The 25,170-nt window shown below is 45.5% G+C and overlaps 1 protein-coding gene across 1 annotated transcript; it reads right to left on the reverse strand.

Moving 5' to 3' along the window:
* Positions 1–8,459: 8,459 nt before the first annotated feature.
* LOC138514681 (ribonuclease H-like) lies at positions 8,460–9,056 on the reverse strand. Its single transcript, XM_069630099.1, has one exon. The coding sequence runs from the start codon at positions 9,054–9,056 to the stop codon at positions 8,460–8,462; it is 597 nt and encodes a 198-aa protein (XP_069486200.1).
* Between the last annotated feature and the right edge of the window lie 16,114 nt (positions 9,057–25,170).

Below are 25,170 nucleotides of genomic sequence, written 5' to 3' on the forward strand. Positions count from 1 at the left end.
AATGACATGTGTTACATGCACCCACAAAGCTAGACCTGTTCCCCCAAACAAGTGAAATAAAATCAACTGCACACAGTTCCAGACTACATGACACAAAAGACAACCAAAGTCACAACCTGAGTGCACTTCACTTACCTGCATATGTCATCCACCTGGCTTGCATCCACTACGTCCCACCTGCACATACATTTTTAAATTGTAAAGACATGCATTGCAACAACTTCAAGATACTGCCCATCCATGGCAACTCATGTAGTGAACACATAACTAGGCATTCACCACCCAGTGTACAAGGATCACAGAGTGCAAAAGGGTAACAGGACACCGAGTGACAATTGGCGAGCAGTGGAGTGGAGCAGGAGAGAGTGAGAGAGAGGGACAGGAAAAAACATTGCAAGGAGGAGACTGTGTGGAGCGGAGATGATGACGGACATGACTGATATCACAGTGTGTGAGGGCATAGACAATTGGCCATAGAGAAGAAGATGGAGACATGAACATCTCATTAAGTATCATCCTGGTCAGAGAACACGTAAGACAAATAGATGGAAAATAACCACATATAGTTGTACATGAAGGACAAAAGTGGGTGATGATGAAGGGGAGACTGGCAAAGAATAGGCTTATGTGAAAGGTCAATCATCAGGTCTATATCAGCAAATACATTGCCAACGCCCACGATGGCATGCAAATCACCCAAACACTCATGTACGCTACACCCCTGCAAAGAAGGCTATCCAACCATATACCCATACCCAACACCAACCAACATACAGTCCGGTACTACAACACTGCAAATGGACCTACGATCAACATGCAGCTTTTCCCTCCCCCTCCAACACACCACAAACCATGATTGAGACTGTACCAGGAAGTGTGCATGGATTCCCGGGTGCACTTGCAACTCACACGGGGTGAACAGATGAAGACAAGATGTGGGTAGTGGACGATCATAAACATGCATGGTTTACCAATGTGGGCACGCAATGTTCGCTCACTGACATTGGCAAATGACATGAAGAAGGAATCAAAAACAAAAAACATGTAACACTCCCTGGTGCAGATAACCAACAAAATCAAGCACTTTCAAAAATAGTGTCCTCATTGTGTAACACAGAACCAGTCAGTCACGAGAACACATGCCCATATTTGTCTAACCAGGCATGCATCAAGTGTGACAAACATCTCCTGTGGAGTCAATGCTAACAAGAGGCCAGCATGTTTATCCATAGTCTACATCATGAATTGCTGCTGTGGAGGATAATGAGACATGAGAATCAATGTGTGTGGCACATGTTAAACAGTGGCATGTCTGGGCAGGTCATGGAAGGGAGTGGATTGTTAAGTGGGCCGGGCCAGAGAAGTGTGCACAGCGAGTACCCCTTCATGTCATGGTAGGAAACATGTGGACAGGGGGAGTGGAATGGTGTCAGTAAAGACACATCAGAGTTGGTCAACCAGATGCACAGTGAATGTATGCCATACATCAGTACGTACATCCAGATTTAATGAAACATTGCCAATGGGTAAAGTGTGTATAGTGCCATCCATTCTCTTCAATAATAAACAAATAATGCTCACACATAAGTGTAACTCCAAATACACACACATGCATGTGTACAGACACACATCTGCAGAGACATTCCACAACACACAAGAATAAGCCACCAGGATGTCAAGATGTGTATTGCATGCAAATATCATGGTGACCAATAACACTGAGACATGTGAGACATAGCACATGGTTAACTGCTGACTGAGCTGACATGATGTGATTCCCTCATCACCTCCACCAGGAACTGTGCCTCCAAATGCGTAAGAGGAGGGCCAGTGCCTGGCAGAGAGCATGGGGACTAGGGATGCAAAATTGTGTCTGATGGACCTCCTATAGAGTAGCGTCACTGCATGATTCTGTAGCACTGCAAAAACATGGGACAATGCATTACAACATCCATATTTCCCAATCAAGCAGCAAGCAAACAAGCGTTAAAATTCACTTAACCCAATGTTACCTGCACATGCCCTCCTGTTTTCCACAATGCAACCATGGCAGTTGACATCACTGTGCATGGCTGCTTGTCCCCAACTGCATCCATCATGCCCCTGAGAGTGCAACTGCACATGTCAAGGGACCCAAAACAAAAAGAATTAATGAAATACCCCTTGGAAAATTAAACAAATAAATAAGGAAACAATGAGGCCAGGGGAATGTGATAAACCACCAAAAGTGTCCATGCAGAATCGAGGGAAACCCCAAAAAATAAAATGAACTCTGGCCATGTACATGAAAGACAAAATAGGTCCATCCTGGACAGAGGGCTGTGTGGGGGGTGTCTACACTAGAGAGGGGAGCGGTAGAGTGCATGTCAATGTCCACATCAGTGGACCAAATATTAGACCAAAAACCATTTTGAAAAACCCTCTATGGGCTCATGGACCTCATGGCAATGGTCGACAAGGAGGCTGGTGTGTGCTGAGACCCACATCCTGCAGTTGATCTGCAGGAGGACATGGTGTTGAAGGCAGACCATGCAGTGCCAAGGCCTGGTCTTCACTGGCCGTGGCCAGCCGTGAAACAGTTGAATACACCAGCACAATGAGGTTGGTGAGGTCTCCAAGCCCTTTGCTGTAGTGCTTCTGCCACTGGCTGCAGTTCTGCAACACTCCCTAGGACATCAGCTCCAGGACCTGAAGCCAAATCATGAATGGTGGCCTTGCAGCCGTAACCACTGCAGAGGGGGACAGCCACTGACTGGCCTGGAGATCAGCTGCCCCACCATAGACTCATGGGCCTTAACTCATCATCTCACTGGGCCACTTACCTTTAGCCTCTTTGAGGTATGTTCATCAGGTTCAGCATCAAAGCTATCTGAGTTAGAAAAGTCCAAAGAGTCTGCAACATGAGTCAGGATGGTCTGGAGCACCCGTGGGTTCTCTCAACCTACCACACCATGTCCCATACTGGTGGTCTGACACACCATTAACTCTTCCTCCTCCTCCTCTGCATCTGGTGCATCCTCACCTGCACATCAACAGAGAAAGACATATCGATACCTGTTAAAAGAGCCAACAATGCACATATGCTTCAAGGTGCACTCTGGCAAGATCTTGGCAGGACACTGTAGGCGCCCCCCCATCTTTAGAGGTGCAAAAGAATAAATGAGACACTCCCCAGACGGGGAATAAGGCTAAGAGGACAGGTTGCGTGAGTTCAAAAATAGTTTATATATTTGGCATCCAAAGAACTCTGCTGCCTGAGAGCGCTCTAACAATAATCACAGTTACATCATATTATAAAGGTGAATTTCATCATACATGACGTAATTAGTGTAGGGTGTCAAAGTGGTACATAATTGGTCAACAAGTATAGGCACATATGGCGATGCCGATACATTTCCATCAGGATTGGTTGCTCTTTCGCCGGGAGGATGGACTTCACGTGACTCGTTGCCGGTGTCCTGGAGGGGTGAAGGTCAGGTTGCAGTGAGGTGGGGTGATCATTAACTAAGTTTAACATAATACATCTCTATGAAGAATGCGCTAAATAATTACTTTGCAATGCATTTGAACAAATCACTATGAACCTATAAATGTCTTATATGTATTTGCATTGTTAATTACAGAGGTTTATAATGAACGTCAGGTTAACATGCTGTGTTGTCCATCATGATAACATTGATTGAAGCTTGGGTCTGGACTTGTGAAGACTTGAAGGCACATTGGCATTTGTTAGTATTAGGAGGCGATATATTGTGACAGGGACCTAATGTTAGTCGGGGGTCTACTCGGCAGGTCTCATGGTGGGGTTACATATTTCGTACATCAAGTGAATACCTTGCAGGTGCACAGGGTTACACGAGCAGTAATTTGGCGAGAGTGAGGGGGCCTGGACAGATTTGTGGAGATGGATGCTTGGTTCAAACCGGTTCACACACAGGGTAGTGATCTCAGAGGAAGAGTGAGTTGTTACATTAGTTCTTTGTTGCAATTACCTCAGGCTTCAGCGTGAGAATGGAGCCGCAAAGTTTTCCAGAAACAGTGAGAGAAAAGGTGGGTGCCATGTGTTCTGCGTGCACGGCGCTGCAAAGGGGAGAGAAGCCTTTTCGTATTATCGCAGTGAGGCCTAGTTACCAAGATGGCATCAAGGGGCACAAAGATGGATGCCTTGTCTCCTGGGCAATGGTCCCATCTACACAGATGCCAGCCAATGCTGACATTGCATAAAGGCAACAGGGGCACCCCCCACCATAGGATTCACATGGTCGAAGTGTGTACTAAGGAGAGGATGGGTGGGCCTATTGGCCCCTCACTCCCACACATCCCCCCCTTTCGTTACATCTAAAGTAACAAACTATTAGTTCTTTTTATTCTCCTTTCAGTAATACTCAGCTTCAGCCACCGCTTCATCCCATGCAGGTGTTCCTTTTATGGGCATCCATGGGCATCCATGCCCTACATATGCTTTTCAGACTGTGCCCTTTTCTTGCATATTCGTCAGGGGTGCATGTCATATAAATTCCTCCGTCCCCATCCAGGTCCACCCATACTTCATTGTACCATTGTAGTTCTCTGGGTTCGTGGTGGTATGATGCAAATTGTCAACCCTGTCCCCATTCTGCTGGTATACTGCTGTCATGCGATATTTGGGTGGATTAAGTTCTCCAGTTTGCATTTGGGCATCTATTATAGTTGTTACCGTTGTCTGCCGGCCCATCGTTACCATCATCATAGCTGAATTAGGCATAGATTTTGCACAACATCAGATACCTAATTGGCAAACACAGAAAAACAGCATTATGAAGACAATGATGGGAACAAACATTTTCATCACTGTACTGAATCAGGACGGTATCCAGCTGAGCATGTTGTCAAACCAGGTAGTTGGTTCTACTCCCCCTTCTTTCAACATTCCTTCCCCCAGGCTGTGTACTGCGGATATGACATGGGAAAGTGTTCCATTATCTGCATCTTCAGATGGCACAAATATGCAACATGCGCTCCCGATTTTTCGACAAACACCGCTGTCCATCGCCGTGAGGAGATCTAAGATGTACCGGTTCTGCATTGTCATTAGGCGCAAGGCACAGTGTTCCACCTTGATCACGTTGAATCCCTCTTCAGTGTCGTTGGCCAGTTGGATCAGCTCCCAGCGCACAATTTGTAACCACTTGACGTTTGTTCGTGCCTGGAGACCTGGTGTTAGGAGCGAAGCAAAGAATGTCTCTGCGGAGTTGAAGAGTAAGTATTTCAGTGGGATTGCGGCTAGAAGGGCAGATCTTTCAGAGGAGATGTAGTTGGATGATCTCCGTTTACGAGAGAGTTTGTTTTTCAAATCATTTTCTGACAACATTTCATATGATGGTGGCTCTGTTACTTCTGATCGGGGTGCTGCCGATGTGTCAGCTGATTGCCCTGCTGCCGATATGCCAGCCGATTCTCCTGCTGCCGATATGCCAGCCGATTCTCCTTTCCCACCTTGGATGTGACTTTCTGGTATTACCATCAGAGCCAAATGTAGGGTTGCAAGGGCGCAAGTGCCCTTCCATGACACTGAGAGATGCAGGTATGCTTGTTTGCCGCAGATCCAATACATGTCCATGAGGGCTGGCGTTCCTTTCTTCATATCTGGATTTATGATTGTCTTATTGCATTGCCTGTTGGCGCGCATAGGCACTGTCCCTTCTCCATGGAAGCACAGCTCATGTGGTATCTCTTTCTGCGTTTTGATTGGTTTTTGTAGTGCTGTGACCCTAGTCAGTTTGGCAATATGCTGAGACCATGCGGGTGTGCATGCTTCTCTTGTCAATTGAAAATTATCTATAGTCAGACCTCTAGGTGCCTCAGCTTTGCACTCAATGGTTTCGTCATGCCATCTGTTCTCTGCAAATCTCATTCCCTTTATGATGAAGAATGGTTCTTTGATGCAAATCACTCCATGGCATCTGCTTGTGCATGTCCTCTCGTTCTGCAACATCTCTATTGTAACTGTGTTTGCCTGGAAGGTGCTCCGAATCCTACACAATACAAGATGAATTAAACACTGGACATCTGACAAGGGTACCTCTTGAGGCACGAGTATTTTGGGCGTTCCTGATGAGGAATGAGAGAGCAAATGGAACAGCTCTCATTTGTGGCTTGTTTTGCTGTGGCGCTCATGTCTGAATACCATTTATTTGACTGATCGGGGTGGCGGGGGTCTTCTATTTCATCTAATCCCAGGCCATGGTAGATGTCATACATTTTCCTATCCGACCCCCTTTTTTCCCTTCCCTTATAACTTCTGACTTTTCGATAATGTATTGGGAACATCCCAGACCATGCTTTGTCAGTAATGTTATTTACTGTGTGTTTGATTAGTGGAGCTGGTGGTTTGCAGGTAGCAGCAATATAAAATGAGGTAGGGTCATTGGTTGTCTGTGCGTTAATGTTCTGTTCAGTTAGTTCATTCGGCCAAAAATAATCACCATCATATTCGTTTGTTTCATTATTATCATACCACCTTATTACGGCAACTGAGGAGAGGGGGACAAGTGTCGTATCATTAAATTGCATTGCAAGGCGGGATTCATTGCCTTCATTGTCATCAGCTGAATAGTTTTCTTTCCTAATTGTTTGTACACCCTTCCAAATGAACGTTGACCCTTCCCGTATCAGCTGTGCCCCGCTCCCTCCTCTGTTCATGTCATGGACAAGGCATAAAAGTGTGTAATAGCACGCCATAAAGAATAACATTACAGATAGCAAAACTGCAGAGTACTTCAACATGCATTTGACAGTGTTATAATTGTTAGCTCTATCGCTAACTAACAGTAAGCCATTTTCTGGGAGTACACTCCTTTCGGCCATTGTGCCACCTGGAGGGGCGATATAAAATTGTTAAGTGGCGAGCATATATTCATTTTTCACATTGCATAATTTAATACTTTTGTGACATTCTGCTTTATTTCATTCACATAATGCTATACGTCCTTACGTCCTTACCCCCCCCTTTTTTTTGATGGTGCACTTTACTTGTTTTGACACATTGATTTTACTATATCATTTATGTCATTTCTGTATTCATACTTGCATTGCCATCGTGATAGAGGATGCAGGGTGTGTAAGCAAGATATAGAGAGAAGGAACAGAAGGAAGGATAAAAAGATGGAGTGAGAGCGAGAGAGAGAGAGATTCATGCAAGAACATTGTTGTACCTTGTTTTTGCTATGTCCTTCATAATTACGTTTCATCTGCATTCAACATTTCAGTGTTGCTCACTTGTTCAAACTGAGGGAGTGCTCTATCGTGTGCTTTTCTCACATCTGAGAGGTGCACCCAATACTTCAGCCCCTTCACCTTGACGGCGGTGGGCGTGCAGTAGACCACGTCATACGGTCCATGGACCTGTGGCGATTTCCACCGCCGAACGAAACTCCTCACGTATATATTGTTTCCTGGCATTAATGGACCATTTTGGTCTGTCTGGGGCTGGAGTTACAGTGTCTGTAGCAGCATTTTCAGTAAAGGGTGGGGCAATTTGGCATGCTATACTACGCACTGCTCGCGTCAACTGAGTAAGGTATTCTTTAAATTCTTCCCCCCACACTGTGGCAGCCCGGTGTGCATCCAATGCTTTTCTTATCAGGAAGAGTGGCGTGTGTATACACCTGCCGGTTACAATTTCATGAGGGCTTAAGTGGTGGTCTTTGCTTGGTTGCATTCTGAGTTGGAACAGTGCTAGGGGCAGGCAATACACCCAGTTTTTCTTGAGTGTGTTGCACAATTTGGGCAGTTTACTTTTGAGCAGGCCGCTGATCCTCTCCACCACCCCATTATCCATGGGATGATGAATAGAATACAGTTTGTGTTTAACTCCTAGAAGTAATGTCACTTCCTTGCAGAGGTCATTCACGAAATGTGTGCCATTATCCGATCTGATAACATCACAAAACGCCCATCGGGAGAACACTTCCCACACCAAACACTTAGCCGCACACTTCGCGTCTGGGTGGGGGCATGGTCCTGCCTCCACCCATCTTGAGAAGGGGCATACCGCTACAATCAAATATCTTGCTCCATTACACCTTTCTCCCATGTCCGCATAGTCTATGTGGAGCTCTCTGAAGGGCCCCACAGGACGCGGTAATGTCCCTCGCAGTGTTCTTAGAGTCATTCCTGAACTGTATGTTTGACATGTGGTGCATTCGATGATGAATTTTGATAGGTGCTCCTGCAAGTTGGGGATAGACCAGTGCTATTGTATGTCTGCTGCGATGTGTTGTTTTGTCACATGGGCTGGGAAAGGTAATTGTTTGCATGCTATTTCTAATAATTCCATTGTTATTACTACCTTTCCAGTCACCTCCTGTTTCCAAATCAAGTCTGTAGGGGATTGCTTACATCTTCATTTAGTCCATAATTCTTGCTCTTCTACTGGTGCTCTTCTCTGCAATTCTATTATCTGTGTTACTGGGGTGTTGCTATACCCTTCTTCTACTGGTTGTGTAGTGGGTGTTAGCAATACATTCAATTGTTGAGGGTATATTGAAGTACGCTGCGTCTTTTGCTGCTGCGTCTGCTGCCACGTTTCCCAATGAGATCGCATCTGTGTTGTTGGTATGGGCCTGGCATTTCATCACTGCCACTACTGATGGTTCTGCTAGTGCTTCTATTAGTTCATTTAATAATGTAGCATGTTGGACTGGCGACCCATCTGCTTGACGGAACCCTCTCCGTCGCCACTCTGATAATCGTGAATGTACTGTTGTGGTAGCATAGGCTGAATCTGAGTATATTGTTACTGAACATCCTTTTGCTGCATGTAGTGCTTCAATTAATGCTACCAGTTCAGCTGCTTGAGCATGAAAATGAGACGGGAGGCGCTTTTGGACAATCATTTCATAACTATCTTCTTCCATTCTCACCTGTGCCATCCCTACGTGTTTTTCCCCTGTTTCAGGGTCTATGGATGCTGACCCATCTATGAAGTATATTTCACCTTCTTGTAATGCATTCTCGCTTGCCTTGGGGATATTATCATCCTCTCCCTCGTATGTGGCACAGTCGTGCTCCTGCATGTCTTCTAAAGTGCATGGCTCTGTAATGAACGTGGTGGGATTTACTGTTTTACATCTCACTACATGTACATTTTGGCTGGAAATTATTATTTCATAAACTGTTGCTCTCTGTGTTGTCAGTGTTGATTTGGATTGCTCTAAGACTGCGAAGAGCGAATGCTCTGCGTACAGTGTTACCGAGCAACCCATTAAAATTGTGGCACTTTTTCAATCGCGAAGGCCGCTGCTGCGAGAGCTTGTTCACACGCAAAGTGACCTTGCATCACTGTGGCCAGGGTACCGCTGTAGTAGGCCAATGGCTTGTGGCCTAGGGACGATTTCTGTGCCAATACTGCAGTCATCAGTGTGCCATTGCAGTGTGAGAATAGGTAAAACTCCCTGTCATAATCTGGGTTCGCGAGAACTGGGGCGTGTGCAATCATGTGTTGTAGCTTGAAGTATTGCGTCATCATTTCATTGGCCCATTTTATTGGGACATTGTCTTTTGGGACACTTTCAATGCCTGGAGCAATGGACGGGTGTAAGCTGCATAATCGAGCATCCATGCTCGGTAGTAATTGCAAATGGCGAGAAATTTCTGCATATCTTTTACAGTTTCAGTATTATGATGTGGCGTATGGCCGCTGCCCTGTCAGGTAATATTTGTTTGCCGTCTTTGGATATAAGCTGTCCTAAGTATAGGACCTCAGTTAGGCAGTATTGCAATTTTCCTTTATCTACCTTATATCCTTTTGTAGCTAGTAGATTCAGTAGCGCTATAGAGTCTTCTCTGCACATCTCTTCAGTTGTACTTCAGATGAGCAAGTCATCCACATATTGTATTATCACGATTTCTATATCAATATTTCTGAGATCTTAATGTAAGATCCTATTGAAATGCTTGGTTCTCACAATATCCCTGCGGTAGTCTGCAGTGTTCGTACCTGTTCCCTCCTAGCATGAATGCCGTGAGGTAATGGGAGCTTGGATCAAGTGGGATGGAAAAGAAAGCATTTTTCAAGTCCACCACGGTGAAACATGTGGCTGCCTTGGGCATGCCTCACAAGATTGATGCCGGGTTAGGGACTAACGGGAACTCTTTCTGAATGACGTCATTGAGTGGGCGGAGATCCATGCCCCGCCTTTTGCTTTTTTGATTGGAAAAATTGCTGTATTACATGGGGAGTTGGATGGTACAATTATCCCTTGTTTCAACAGAGCACTTATTGTTTCTTTGATTCCCTCCTTTGCTTCTTTTGATAGTGGGTACTATTTAACTCTTGGGGGTATGGCACCTGACTTCAATTTCATCTTATTGGGAGTTACATCATGCAATAACCCTACATCATGGGGACCTGTGGTCCAGACCTCTGGAAGCACCTTGATCATATCTTCTTCAAAAATTGTAGGCGGGATGTTAACGCTGGCCAAGAGTGGGTTGTGTATTTCCCTGTATTGAATCATGATGTCACATGGTATACTTATTTCCATTATTATTTCCCCATCACTCTCATTGTCAGTAAAAAGCTCTTCATCAGTTAAGTCGTGCAACATTATATTTGGATCTATACATAGTACTGTTCTCCATTCACAGCCATGTGTGTCCAGTCCTATCACCACAATATGTTTGCTTGAAAGGTGAACCCCCTCTAGATCAATGGACAGGATGGTTCCTGGTACAAAATCTGTGTTTACAATTGGGTGGAAAATCAAATCTGTGGGCATTCTCCATTCCTTTCTTGTTATTTCTGGCACTACCCGGGCCAACACTCTGATGCTGTAAATGAACATGTCCAGGTCAATGGGCACCCCTCTCACTACAACCTCATTTGTCATTGTTCTGATCATTAACATTGCTTATACGGGGCACACCCCTGGAGTCAAACACACTATCCCCTGCTCCGTAAAGGAGATGGTCATGTTTAATTTACTCTTGAAACACTTGTGTATAGGTGCATTATAAATGCCATATCATATCATATCATATCAACAAATCTCTTCCCAGTAAATTGATTGGCACGTCTTCGTGATACAGTAAGGGTGCAAGCACTGTCTTCCCCCCTACCGTTAAGTCAAGATCTTTTGTGTAAGGAACTTTTAAAATAGCCCCAGAGAACCTCTGCGTTTCCAAATATTTTCCCGAGAGCGGAAACCCCCCTTCCATGAGACATGATTTTTCTGCTCCTGAGTCTACCATAAAGATAAACTGCTTGTTTCTTATCTCTGCTCCCATTAGTGTTTCCTCTTGTGCACGTACGGTATTAGATAGGACTGGACACGCAAGTGTTCTCTGTGGGCTGTCCTAATCTCCCGAGAGCGGAAACCCCCCTTTCATGAGACATGATTTTTCTGCTCCTGAGTCTAACATAAAGATAAACTGCTTGTTTCTTATCTCTGCTCCCATTAATGTTTCCTCTTTTGCACGTACGGTATTAGATAGGACTGGACACGCAAGTGGTCTCTGTGGGCTGTCCTAATCTGCAAAAGTTTCAGTTCCTGCCACCGAAAAAACATTATTTCCTACCACTGCTGTGCCGCGAAAAGGTGCAGGCGCACCATTGGCCGATGTTGCAAAAATATTGTTATTTGCGTTACCTACTGTATTCTGTCTGGCCATGGGCGGTTGTACTCCTCTCTGTTGTGGCTGTTGTTGCTGGGGTTGTTGTCTTTGCTGCATTTGCAGCTCACTATAGCATTGATCACCGTGCCCACTCCCTCCCATGGGTAACCCATAGGGGCTGCCTGGATGTGGAGGTCCCTAATGTTGTATTTCAACAAAAGGAAGGAACATACAACAAACTAAATCAAACAATATACAACCTCAGATAGCAATTTCTTGTAGCGGCCACTTAACAAATATGGGCTGCATTCTGTGTTCTAAATGATCATCAAAGGCAATGTTACCAAAAAAATATAATTTTTAATATATTAATCGATTTTCAGCACAAATAGTACACTCTCCCATCATGCACTGCATCACTAAGTGTAAATCTGGAATGTCTGGAAATGTGCTCCGCAATGCATCCCAAACTTGTGCTCTGACATTGTTAAATGGCGATCCATCATGGCGGTCACAACTCATTGTTACTCCTGGGAACCCCACCTTCAGCCACACTGCATCTGCTTGATCTTCGACAGTGGACACCAACAAACTTTTCACGTCCCCTATTGCTTATGGCACTCCTGCTGTGTTCTTTTCTGATGCGTTTATCCATTTACCCGCCCCGCCTGAAACTGGGGGAGGAGCTTCAGCAAGTTGTTTTTTGTCCATTTGGGCCCACGGAATGTAGTGCGGCCTTCCTGCCCCTTTGTATATCAGTGGCATCTGTAGTTTGTGCTTTCTCCCTATCTTACTTACTGTCCCCTTCTTTGCCTTGCTAACCGGCATATTCTCTACCTGTTGTCTTAACTGTCCCTGCCATCTTGGTGGTGATCTTTCATCTAAGTCATCAAAATGAAATGGCAGTGGGGATCCCGCTGCTGCTACCCCGTCTTCATATTCATCGAGATCGTTCCATGCTTCTTCTACTTCTTCTTGCTCCCTCTCTTCTTCTTCTCTTTCTCCATGCTGACTATCAGGGGTTGTGGGGCGCAGTATTCTTACTGGCTTGCCATTCAGATGGAACAGGAACTCTCCTAATTGCCATTCTTGCTCTTCCCCTCTTGATATGGGGTTTCACTGTGATGGCGCTGATTGTGATGGTGCTGGCGTTGCCGGCACCGACTCTCCTGCGACACTTGGTGGGGTCGTTAGATCCGCTGCTGCTAATGGGAGCACTTACCCTCCCCCGGCAACACCTGGCCTCTATCACATAACGCTCTTAATCGTGTTATTTCCATCTGTGCATGTGCGAGCTACAGGTGGGGCAATAGTTGGGCCATACAAGCCCCCTTTGTCGTATAGAGGTGGTGCAGTGGCTGCTGACTCCACTGGGGTGGTCGGGGCAAGGCCCACTGGCACATATCGAGGCTCGCTATAACCTACTGCAGGTCGTGTTAACAACGGGTATATTTTATTGGTATCACTCTCCGTTGTGGTGGTCTTACATTTTCCTCTCGCTGACCCACCTACCTATTCTGGCGCTTTGTCCATCTCTGCTTCTTTGTTTGTACTTACCTCACTTGCAGGCATTATTTCTTCAAACATCCACCACAAGTCTAACACTTCTCTTCTGTTCTGTAACTGTTTTCCTTTGTATCTGGCCAGCAAGTGCATCGATACTAGGTCCAATACTCTCTTATCAAAGGATCCTCCCTCTGGCCATATGGGGGTTACGCTATATCCTTTTATTTCTGACACCCACTGGTCGTGGTATTTCTGTATCTTTTCACTATACAACGGGAGATGTTGACAAATGTGCGCTAAGGGTGTCGCTACCCCCATGATAACAAAATTACCTACGTATGAATGCACAAACACTTGGTTCACTTTCTCTAATGTTCAGTGTTGTATGTAACCTTTTTCCTTCCCTTTGGTACCAGTATTTTTCAACAATGTTTCACTCTTTCACCACTTACCAAGACCATAATTTTTTTCAATCATGAACATCCGTCACTTACTACTGTTCAAAACATTTTTGTATACATTGCATTTCCGATTTTCTTAATCAACCTTAATGTGTTCTTCACTTATTGCCACATAAACAGTTATTGACAGATCAACATATAATACCTTGACGTATGTGTAAACATACAACATGAAGACACACCACAGATAACATGTACTACCTGCGTACTTTTACTTCCCCTTTGATTATTTCAGTTTGTTACCCCTCTGTTCTATCTTTCTCATGCACTCCCCACCGCTTACTCCCTCTTACTACCTCACCAAGAATTCTACTCACACAGAAAAAGAATATTCCAAATTACTACTCCGAGTTTACTAGATATATGAGAACCCTATGATTTTCTCTTTGTCTTCACTTATTTAACTGCACTGGACGAGAAAATGCTACGCAACACCGCCTTGTACTCCGTTCAGGCTAGGTTTCCTCACTCTTCTCTTACTTCTTTATCTCCAAAACCTAATGGCCATATAAAGGATAGATCAGAAAAAGCCTCAGTATCATTCACACAGATCCTGACTTTCTTTTAGTCAAATGTTACCTGTTCCCCTTCGTTCTTAACCCCTCCCTACCTCTTGGGAACTTTTGCAACCTGTACTCACGTGTTCAGTCAGGGGTTCCGAGAGTCAGCGTTCACGGTTCATCCACAATCTGGTCCACACCCCAACCAAGCCGTGGCCCACCTCGGCGAGCAGCTTTTACAGTTGGGTATTCGTTAACCGGGAACCCTTGACCCCTTCTTGTTGTGCGCAGAGGCTGGTTGGCCACGGAGGTGATGGCTTTGCTGGGTGGCGTCCCGGATCTCGCCGCACTGCATGGGCATCGAGGCACCTGCCCCAAATAACGTCGGGGATCACCAAAAATGTAGGCGCCCCCCGTCTTTAGATGTGCAAAAGAATAAACGAGACATTCCGCAGACGGGGAATAAGGCTAAGAGGACAGGTTGCGTGAGTTCAAAAATAGTTTCTATATTTGGCATCCAAAGAACTCTGCTGCCTGAGAGCGCTCTAACAATAATCACAGTTACATCATACTATAAAGGTGAATTTCATCATTCATGATGTAATTAGTGTAGGGTGTCAAAGTGGTACATGATTGGTCAACAAGTATAGGCACATGTGGCGATGACGATACAGTTCCCTCATGATTGGTTGCTCTTTCGCCGGGAGGATGGACTTCACGTGACTCATTGCCGGTGTCCTGGAGGGGTGAAGGTCAGGTTGCAGTGAGGTGGGGTGATCACTAACTAAGCTTAACATAATACATCTCTATGAAGCAAACACTAAATAATTACTTTGCAATTCGTTTGAACAAATCACTATAAACCTATAAATGTCTTATTTGTATTTACATTGTTAATAACAGAGGTTTATATTGAACATCAGGTTAACGGGCTATGTTGTCCATCATGATAACATTGATTGAAGCTTGGATCTGGACTCGTAAAGACATGAAGGCACGTTGCCATTTGTTAGTATTAGGAGACGATATACTGTGACAGGGACCTAATGATAGTCAGGGGTCTACTCAGCAGGTCTCATGGTGGGGTCACATATTTGGTACATCAAGTGAATACCTTGCAGGGGCATGGGGTTACACTAGCAGTAATTTTCCAAGGGCGAGAGTGAGGGGGTCTGGACAGATTTGTGGAGATGGATGCTTGGTTCAAACCAGTTCACACACAGGGCAGTGATCTCAGAGGAAGAGTGAGTTGTTACATTAGTTCTTTGTTGCAATTACCTCCGGCTGAGAATGGAGCCGCTGAGTTTTCAGACAAAGTGAGAGAAAAGGTGGGGCCACGTGTTCTGCGTGCGCGGCGCTACAAAGGGGAGAGCAGCCTTTTCGTATTATCGCAGTGAGGCCTAGTTACCAAGATGGCGTCAAGGGGGCACAAAGATGGATGCCTTGTGTCCTGCACGATGGTCCCATCTACACAGATGCCAGCCAATGCTGACATTGCATAAGGGCGACGGGGGCACCCCCCACCATTGGAAGCACATGGTCCAAGTTTGTACTAAGGAGAGGAGGGGCGGGGGGGGCTATTGGCCCCTAACTCCCACACAACAGACACCAATCAGATATTGTGCATTCACACTCCTGGTCCAGTAAGCAAAAGATGCATGGCATTTACTAACAAGTGAACCCTCCCATACCCATCATGTCCATGCCAGCAGTGAGCACATTGACATTCAACAGTGGCGTAAACGCACAATGAGGGCCCATTCAATTGTGAAGTTGCCACCCATACCAGGGGGAAGGTAATGCACATGTGACCTTTGAATGTTCTGCGACATTACATGGGAACATCCCGACATCCATATCCACAGACAACACCAGGGTCAACACATCACACACTAATCAGGTCTGGGACGGGAAACTGTAGGCAATAAGGGGCTGCAGAAAGGCATGGAAAGGGAAGAAGCCAATGAGTATGTACACCCGAAAGGGTACCTGCTAGTCAAGGTCTGTGAAGTGAAGAGAGACAGAGAGTGGATTGGGTGATGTAAACAAGGCCCACAGATCCACTAGAGGCTGAGGGGAGTAGCCCCATGGAGTGACCCCAGAGTGTTGGAGGGTAAGGTGGAACATGTGTCACAATGTGTAAGCTCTCTGTGTCACTTTAATTGAGTCAATGTGTATGTGGTATTTGGACACTGAAGCATCTACTCTCTGAGAGCACATGGTGCGTTGACAGGCAGCACAGATATGCATAGTGACAAGGAAACCCATAGGAGGAGGTGACAAATGGAACATGCAACTCTGCATGACATGGTGTGAATGTGAAACTTTGTCTGCATGCACCTTTATAACAGAGTAAACGCAACAACAATGTAACAATCAACAATACATGTAGGTGTCACATGGTGCACATGTTCTGGGGAAATATCCTTTGGGGGATGAGTCCTGCCGCACAGACATGTGACACAAATGACAGCCACACAGGCTACACCCAGTATGATATCCATTTGGCATGAGTCTGTACGTCATGGGACATGCTTTAACCAGGGCTGTCATACAAATGCAGCCAGATGTGCCACTAAACTAATAATGTGGGTGATGCAGGACTGGCAAAACACAGGATGCGCAATGACGGACACTCACCTGATGTGTCCTCCCTCATAATTCTCCATGTCTCCCACGCCTTGTACCTGCTCAAGGAGGATGAATTGGCTTATGGCCTCCTCATAAGGTGTCAGATGCTCCTCCTCTGGTGGCCCCCGTCCAGTTACCATTGCAGAAGCCAGGTTCACAGTCAGCTTGTGCTTGGTGCGATGGGTGAGATCATTCCAGCACCTCACCGCCTGTACAGCAGTGCACATCTCCAACCCTAAGGCGTTTACCTGCTCTGTGACATGCTGCCAATGCACTCTGAGTTGTGCAAATACATGTGTGCTCCCTGCAAATAGGCACATGTCATGATGGTGATCGGTCACATAGTCAATGAGGGCCTGTAGCTCCACATCAGTGAAGTTCTTCTTCCTCATCGGGCCAGTGTCCTGTGCTGTGTCTTTGGTTGAGCCTGTTCATGCTGTGCGGGGTGTCCCTTCCTGCCATGAGTGGCACAGGGTGTTGGAGCTGCTTCTGTCTGGCTGGAACCACATTTGCATCCAGGTGCCCGTCCACCTGTGGACTGGGGCATGCCATGTCCTCCAGTGGCTGGAGCAGATGTTTCCACACCATAGCCCTGACTCCATGGGGCTGGGCAGGTGTATCCCCACCACATCCCACATCTGTACAGGATATGCAGTCGAACCGTCAAAGACAGAATTGCATACACAGCACCCAGAAAGAAACAGATAACTGAAAAAGTGGTACGCAATACTCAGTGCAGGCCAGATATCAAAAATTTGCATACACGACACACCGTATGCCTCAAGAAGAACACAAAAACATGTGCATATGCACAGAGTCAAACACCCTCTCAAAGAAAAATGGCTATGCAAGATCTGAAGCTAAGGTTTCTGTAGCAAAATACACATGCAACTCCTTAACTCCACCAGATTTTATCCTTCGCGCACAACTAGTGATTTGCATCGTCTGAATTATATTGTGGTGTCATTGCCATGAGCCACGTAGGAATGTCACGTAGGTGCACAGCATCACTGCACGCAGGGCTTAACTTACGTGTTTAGGACCATTACTCTGCTATCAGCTGCTGTGGATACAAGATGCACACCACTTTTGCTCCTGCCTAAACTGCTGCTGATTTTGCCTCCTCTGGCCCTGCTTGGCCTCATTCAGTCCTATAGTGCTGCTACCTGCTCAAGTTTGAATGCCTGCCTGCAACCTGTACTCTCTTGGTGTGCCAGCTGCCCCTCTTTTGCCTGGACTCCTGTGTGGGCCATGCAACAACCTCTTCTGTACTTTCCGGGACTTCCACCTCTTCTAACCCCACCCTTGCTCCACTACCCAGGAAGCCCATACCTGCCTCGGGTGTGCCATGTCTGCCCCATCAATATCATCTGGGGAGGGTATCACCCCCACATTGAGGAAGAGGGCTGCCAACTTCAGCAACACCGAACATGGAATCCTGGTGGATCGGGTCCTGGGTGCCGATGATTCCCTCTTCAACCCAGCTACACAGCTGGGCATCATCACAAGGTAAACATTCTGGGGTAACATCATGGATGCAATCAATGCGGAGGGTGTGGCGGCCCAGGGAGAGAATCTGGAAATACTAGGATGATCTCAAGACCCGCAGCCATACCAAGGTGTTGGCAGCCCTTTCCACGGAACCCACTGTGGAGGTGTACCGTGCTGGCTGCCACCAGTTCATCCAGATACTGCTGTGGGTACTTGAGAGGATCTATCCAACGTCCACTCCCGCCTCTTTGCCTGGAAAAGTAGTCTGGATGCCACTGGTGAGTACCTACGTGTGACAATGCTCTAGGGTGTGTTTGTGGCATGCATGTTGGCAGATGTCACATCGTGTTTGTGTCTTGTGTGTGTTGTGAGATGCAGCTGATGGGTGACTCATGCCAATGCAGGCCATTTGTGGAGTCAAACATTGTATGCTGCCATTTGCATGATGATTGCCGGATTGTGCATTCATGGCTTGTTGCTGTTGTGCACATGCAGTTCTGTGAGCATGGATCAAGTGCTTGGACATGACCAATGTGGACATGCTATGTTGTGGGCATGTGAGTTATGTGCAGATGTCTGAGTCGATGTTTAGCACAACTGACAGTGCATTCATGCAGGCACATCTGATGATCGTGACACATGTGCCTTGATGCCTGCGTGCGTGGGGTTCATGCATTGACTCCTCCGAGACTGGGATGTGACATATCATTCCACTACATTTGTAAGATAAGTGTATGGGTGTACATGCCATAATAGTATGGTTGGCCAAATGACATGTGTAATTTGATGTCTGTCATTGCTGACGGTACATGTTGCTCACTTGCAGGTCATGCTCTGTCATGTGGACATTGGTGACTGTGTTTGTGTGGGCAGGTGACCTGGTGCTGTCTCCATGATCATGGAGGAAGGTTGTTCACATGTGCATGGGGCATGACTGTGATTGAGCCTTCACACCACATCATGCCAAATTTTAAATGCTGTTTCCCAGGGCACATGCATGTGTTTGTGCACTGGGTGTGTGTCCGTTCATGGTTGTGACATGATGCATGATTCCTCTTGTTAATTTTGTATATGCAAGACATCCATTGATAATGTTTACTGATGTCAATTTGTTTTCATTTTCTATGGTTACTGTAGCTTGTGAAGAGGGTGGATGAATTGTTGTGGAGCGGAAGGACAGCAAAATCCACAATGCATAAACACGGACCTGAGCCAGCCCCAGTGGAGTATACATCTTCCGAGGGTGAGTTGACTGGGGGAGCACCAGTTCGATTGGGCAGAGCTGCTGGGGGTATGTCTGAGGAGGATGTTGTGGAGGGCGACTCCTCTGTGGCCGTGGGCCAGGATTCAGGGATGGAGGGGCCAGCAAGGGTGGAAGGTTCTCTGGAATCATCCAGGGTGATGGAGGTGGCGGTGGAGGAGGAGGAAGATGAAGGCCAGTGCAAGGAGTCAGGTGGGGACATTGAGGAGGGTGTTCAGGCTGCACCCTGGGCCAGGGATGGAAGGATGTGCATTGCACCAAGGAGGGAGCTGACCAACCTCCTGTCCCTGATGCAGCCTTGACCGCCATCATTGATGCGCCTGCATTTGAGGCCACAGTGATCACCCCTGAGATGCCACATGCCCTGATGGCTGGGATTGCGAGGCGTACGGGTGGGATATTTGATGATGTGAGAGGGATTTCTGACAAATCATCACAAAACATGTGCATCTCAATGTCCCAGCTGTCACGTGTGCTGCTCTCGGGTGGCTTCTGTGCACTGCCACATTCAGCTGCTCCCTCCTCCACTGACTCCTCTGTTCCCAGTCGTCCTGTGGGGGCTTTCCTTGCCACTTCCCATCACGGCCCCCTCTCCTCCTGTCCTACCCACACCACCCATTCTGGTGGTCAGAACATCCCTGCGTAAGGTGGAAGTCAAGAAAAGTACAACAGAGGTGGTTGCTGTGCCTGCCCAGGCATACAAACAAGAACAGGCATCAGTTGGGCAGCTGGCACATCATGACAGTGCTGGTACTGTATCCCCCATTGTGCAACATCCAGGTGGTAGGGGTGCATGCGCAGGGTACGCTTAGCCAGGCAACAGCACCATAGAACTGCCCAGGGTAAAGCAACACAGGGCCCAACAACATCAGGGAGGCAAGCGAATCAGCAAGGTTTGGACAACTGGCAGGAGCAGCGCTGCCGGTTCAGCCATATGGTGTTCGTCCGCATGGATTTGCGAATGCAACTGATGGTGGAGAGGCAGCAGGCCAGGGCGGCACGGGTTGCAGGGCACAGGTGGTGAAAAGAAGGACACTGAGGTGGGTTGAGATTCTGGAGGAGGCTTGTAGGGATGCAGGGGGGAGGAGGATGAGGGACCACCTGCAAGCCATCCAGGACTGGTCAGTGGCCCGCCTCGAAATCGAGGACGAATAATGTGACCCTGCACTAAAGGACATAATGGCACAGTATTGAGCCTGCTGCCCATGTAAATAGTTGATTTTGGGGTTTATTGTTTTGGTTCTTTTCTTCCCTTGGAAATGTCCCCCTTTAAATATTGAGATTGTTGCTAGTGTATACATTGCTAATACAGTTTCTTGTTATTCTTCACACAGTTGTTGTCTCTTTGTTCATGTGTTTTAGTTTTATTTTGCTATGCATTTTGTGTGTGACTCTCACGTGGGTTGGGAACACACTGTGGAGGGGTGGTATATGCTCTGCAATTATGTATGGGGTGGTTTGGGGGGCTCACAATGCATGGACACCCACCAACACACATGAACTGACAAACAGCGTGTGGTCCCATGTCATGTAGCACTTCTTTCACTGTATTGCTTCTTCATCACATGTGAGTTGGGTTATATGTGGCTCAAGTGTCATGTGAGTCCATCCTCTAGAAGCAACTCACTCTGGGGTCCATAATCTTGAAAAGCCCTTGGACACGTGCCTGGGCACCTTGACTTGCAGATACTGTCCTGGTCACACATTCAGCTATCTCACTAAATTATACTGGTCATGATTTTCATGGTACTTATAATGGTTCTGTCTGACTCTGCCCACTAACACCTTCATATCTACTTTCATGTGACCTTCTTTCTCCAGTTGGGCTGTATTCTATCTACTGTGTGGCTTACATGCCCCCATCAGCATAAATGGTTTAACATATGTGTTTTAGTGTGGTGATGAGCATGTAAGGATTCAGTGCCCCTTTGAGTGCCCTTTTCAAATGTAGTGAACTTGCCACTGACATCTGTATCCTACCCTCGAAAAACCTGTTCATCTGCTCAACAAATCCATTTATGGAAGTTTGGTATAACCAGGTAGTCCTCTTTACACTATTGTGTTCCCATAAAACGTTGTGCATCTTATTTGATTGGAATTTCCCCCACATTCCTATGACATATTCTCAGGATCACTTCTTGATCAAAGATGATGGAACTGAACTTCATAATATTGTGTGATGCTACACCTCTCATAACTACAATCCGTTCTACTCATTTGGATGGATTCCTTGTGGAAGCTTTTGGTTCTCAAATGATCCCGCTATATTCATTCCAATGTTCAAACAGACCATACCCATGACTTCAACAGCCCAGAGGGGTGTCATGAGTTGTGGCCCACAATCTCTCACCAAGTCAAGTCAGTATATTTCCAGCCACCAATAGTTCTTTTCTACTTTTATTTTTGTTATGTTGTTGTTTCATGAGCAAGCTCAAAAACCCTCATTCTAAGGCTTGTAGGGTGAACCAGTTGGCTGGCTCTCATGATACCCCATTGTCATTATTTGCATTATATATCTATCATTTGAACAATGGCTCTATCTCCAAGCCAGACACATAATCCAGCAGCCATAAATGGAATATTCCTGTTGATTTTTATAGGGATGCAATTCACAAATGGAACATTCTTATTGACATTGGCAGGGGAAGCATTTCTCAAATGTGGGTACACAATGATTGGCTTTGACATATTACCTTTTCAAGCACATTTAACAAAATGTACAGAACATTATTGAACAATTCAGATTCCATTATTTTGGTAAAACTGTGCTTATTGTACAACAGCTTGGTGTGTTTGAAAAATGGTTCCCTTTATCCAATGTAAAACACCTGAAAATAGATGTGGGCAGAGAAAAATCTCCCACTTATAGCTTGTCCTGCTTACAGAGTGTTTTTCAAAGCAAATAATTTCCCTTATTTGCCATTATGAGTAGGTAGACATATTATCAGCATTGTCATTAAGATATAACATCAGAGAACACAGCACTTCCAACATAAGAATGTTAATTGGTAAACAGAGGAGGAATTTTGAAAGGATGTAATTGCATACTGCAAAACATGCACAACAATTGCACTGCAGAATTATGTAAGGGTGTTTTGCACAAATACACATCCGAAGCTATTTATGTAAATGAAAAGGACAGACATCCAAGATAATATAGATAAAACACCATTCAATCAAGAACACTCAATTGTTTGACACACCGATAGCCAAATATGTTTTGTATAAGTACTAACACCAGTGTACTATTTGGTAAAGATCTTCTTTTTCCAAAACATGCTAGCTTATTTGTACACGGTCAATAATGGCAAGTTGAAATCATTGAAATCGTAAACAAACATGATAGTCAGTTCTACTGTTGTTACTTATTACATTAATGACATCATCATCTGTTAGGATTGGATTGGCAAATAGGGAAATGGAGATGCTTTTAGCAGGTTTGGGTGATCCTCCAGAATTTGACCCTGAGAAACCTGAAGGGGCAAGAGTTTGGAGAACAACTGCTAACCCCCATTTTCTCCTGCCTGGTTAAGGAAAAAAATACTACTGGGCCAAGACTGTAATTCTAGTCTGTGAGCCTGACAATTGGCACATCGCCAATTTTAACATATTTTGATTTGTAATGATTGCTTCAATAATTAGGAGTAAAGCTAAATAACAAAGCTGAACTGCCTTGGAAAAAAACAGCAACAACTTTTCAGATACCATGGCTCTGAGACATTAATGGGGCTAACCATTGTCATTTTGCCAGTGTTTATACATTTTTATCCATTGACTGTTTCAATATTATGGGAGGTGAAAAAAGCTATTTTTGCAATTTTTTGTAACATGTATTTTTATTTTCAATGGGAGTAAGATTAAGTCACACAATGATGTCGTTTTGTGTGGATAGGCCTTCAGCTTTGCCTGTGCTAGTGAAACACTGAGCTAAGCATGGTACTGAGTCTCAGCACAGTCTCCATACATAACCTGTGTTGCCCCTCAAACGTCTATTGCCTGGAAACGTGATACCATCAAGGCACAAAGGAAGGATGAGAGGAATCCTTGCAGGAGGATTTAAATTGCTTTACCTGTAATCTTTTTGATCCATGGCAGTAAAATAATCTTTAGGTTTTTCTTAGTAGACTACCCATAGAAGCCCCTACTCCAGTGTTGTTTTGTTGTTGCCATCTGGGACTCGAAGTCCTGGAATTATAAAGGGGAACTAAGGCACAATGGGAGTAATTACAACCCTGGCGGGATGGGGTTAACAGGGCCGGTAGAGCTGCCGGCCCCATTAACCCCCTACCGCCTCATTACAAGGTTTCCTCGAGGGACCCGCTAAGGATGCCTGGTTTTACGAGGCGTCCTTAGTGGGTCCCGCGAGCAGACCAGCATGCTAACAGGCTGTCATTAACGGGCTCATTGTTAGCATGCTTCCCATTCCCATTGAGCCCTATGGGGGTTCGAATGGGAATAAGGATGGGTTCCTGGAATGGGGAAATACTGGGCCCTCCAAGGTCAGAATGGGCCGGTATTTCCCCATTCCAGGAACCCGGACCCGGTACTCGGAATGGGGGTAGCCATGCCGCAAATAGCGGCATGGCTACCTCCAATGTTGTAATGACCCCTAATAAGTCTCCCCTAATAAGTCTCCCCTAATAAGTCTCAGATGCAAAGAAAAATCAACACTGGACTAGCATCCCCAGAATGGAATGGACATTTTGACAGGGTTTTTCATCCTTTTTCCAGATGTTGGTCTGTATGACCTCATCTGTACCCTGGCTTGCCAATCCACTGCATCGCGATTGTGAGTATGATGAAATGTTTTATTGGGCCACAATGGCTACAGACACACACATTGTTGATCAGTGGTTGGTAATGGTAACATTTTACAAATTAATACAAGAGTAGGATGCTTGCTATAAATTAATCTGCTTTATTGTCAATATAGATATTGATTATGTATTGACTTTTCTCTTTTTAGGTGTTCATGTCTTATCTCTACAATTGAATACATATTCACAAAATGCTAAAAGAGTGTGAACATTATTAATGTGTTTCTGTTTATGAGTTTGTTGAATTGACTTCTGCCCTGTAGGCATAAAAGGATACATAGTAGCTAAATTGCCCTCTGTTAGGCAGAATCCTGTGCAGTGCCCTTGGGGACCACTACACACAATTAAGACTACAGGTGGCAATACAAGTTTTACCTTTGTTACAACCCTGTACTACTATGTCAGAGTGGTAGCAGTGGCGGAGCAGCCAGCCCTATCTCAAGAGTATATGAGCAGTAGCAGAGATTACACAAAGGGACCACGATTACTGTGACTCAAGCAAACACTGACTCAAGGTTTCAGGTAGAAAAATATAAGTACATTTATTTTTAAACCATTTGTTGTAAACACGACACTTCTATTAGATTTAAAACCACACGAAAAATATACTACAACTAATCCATTCACTTTGTACAGTAAGTCTCAAGGTAAGTACCCTGTGTTTGAATGGACGGGTGTTACGAACAAAACATGTTACCGTGAATACTATTGCAATCACTTTTTGACAGTTCGGTCTAATAACTAAACGCGTATCTGTGACATGAAATGCTACCGGGGCAAACACACACTTAGCACCTAAGATACTCAGAGGGAGTTGGAGGCAAAAATCACAGGCAATATTTTGGTTAGGCGGGCAGAATCGAGAAACACTCAGAGACAGGAGTTCAAGAGTCAAAGGGCCGGAGCCA

The sequence above is a fragment of the Ambystoma mexicanum genome, chromosome 12 (genome assembly GCF_040938575.1).
Source record: "Ambystoma mexicanum isolate Mex_15411 chromosome 12, UKY_AmexF1_1, whole genome shotgun sequence".
Taxonomy (NCBI): domain Eukaryota; kingdom Metazoa; phylum Chordata; class Amphibia; order Caudata; family Ambystomatidae; genus Ambystoma; species Ambystoma mexicanum.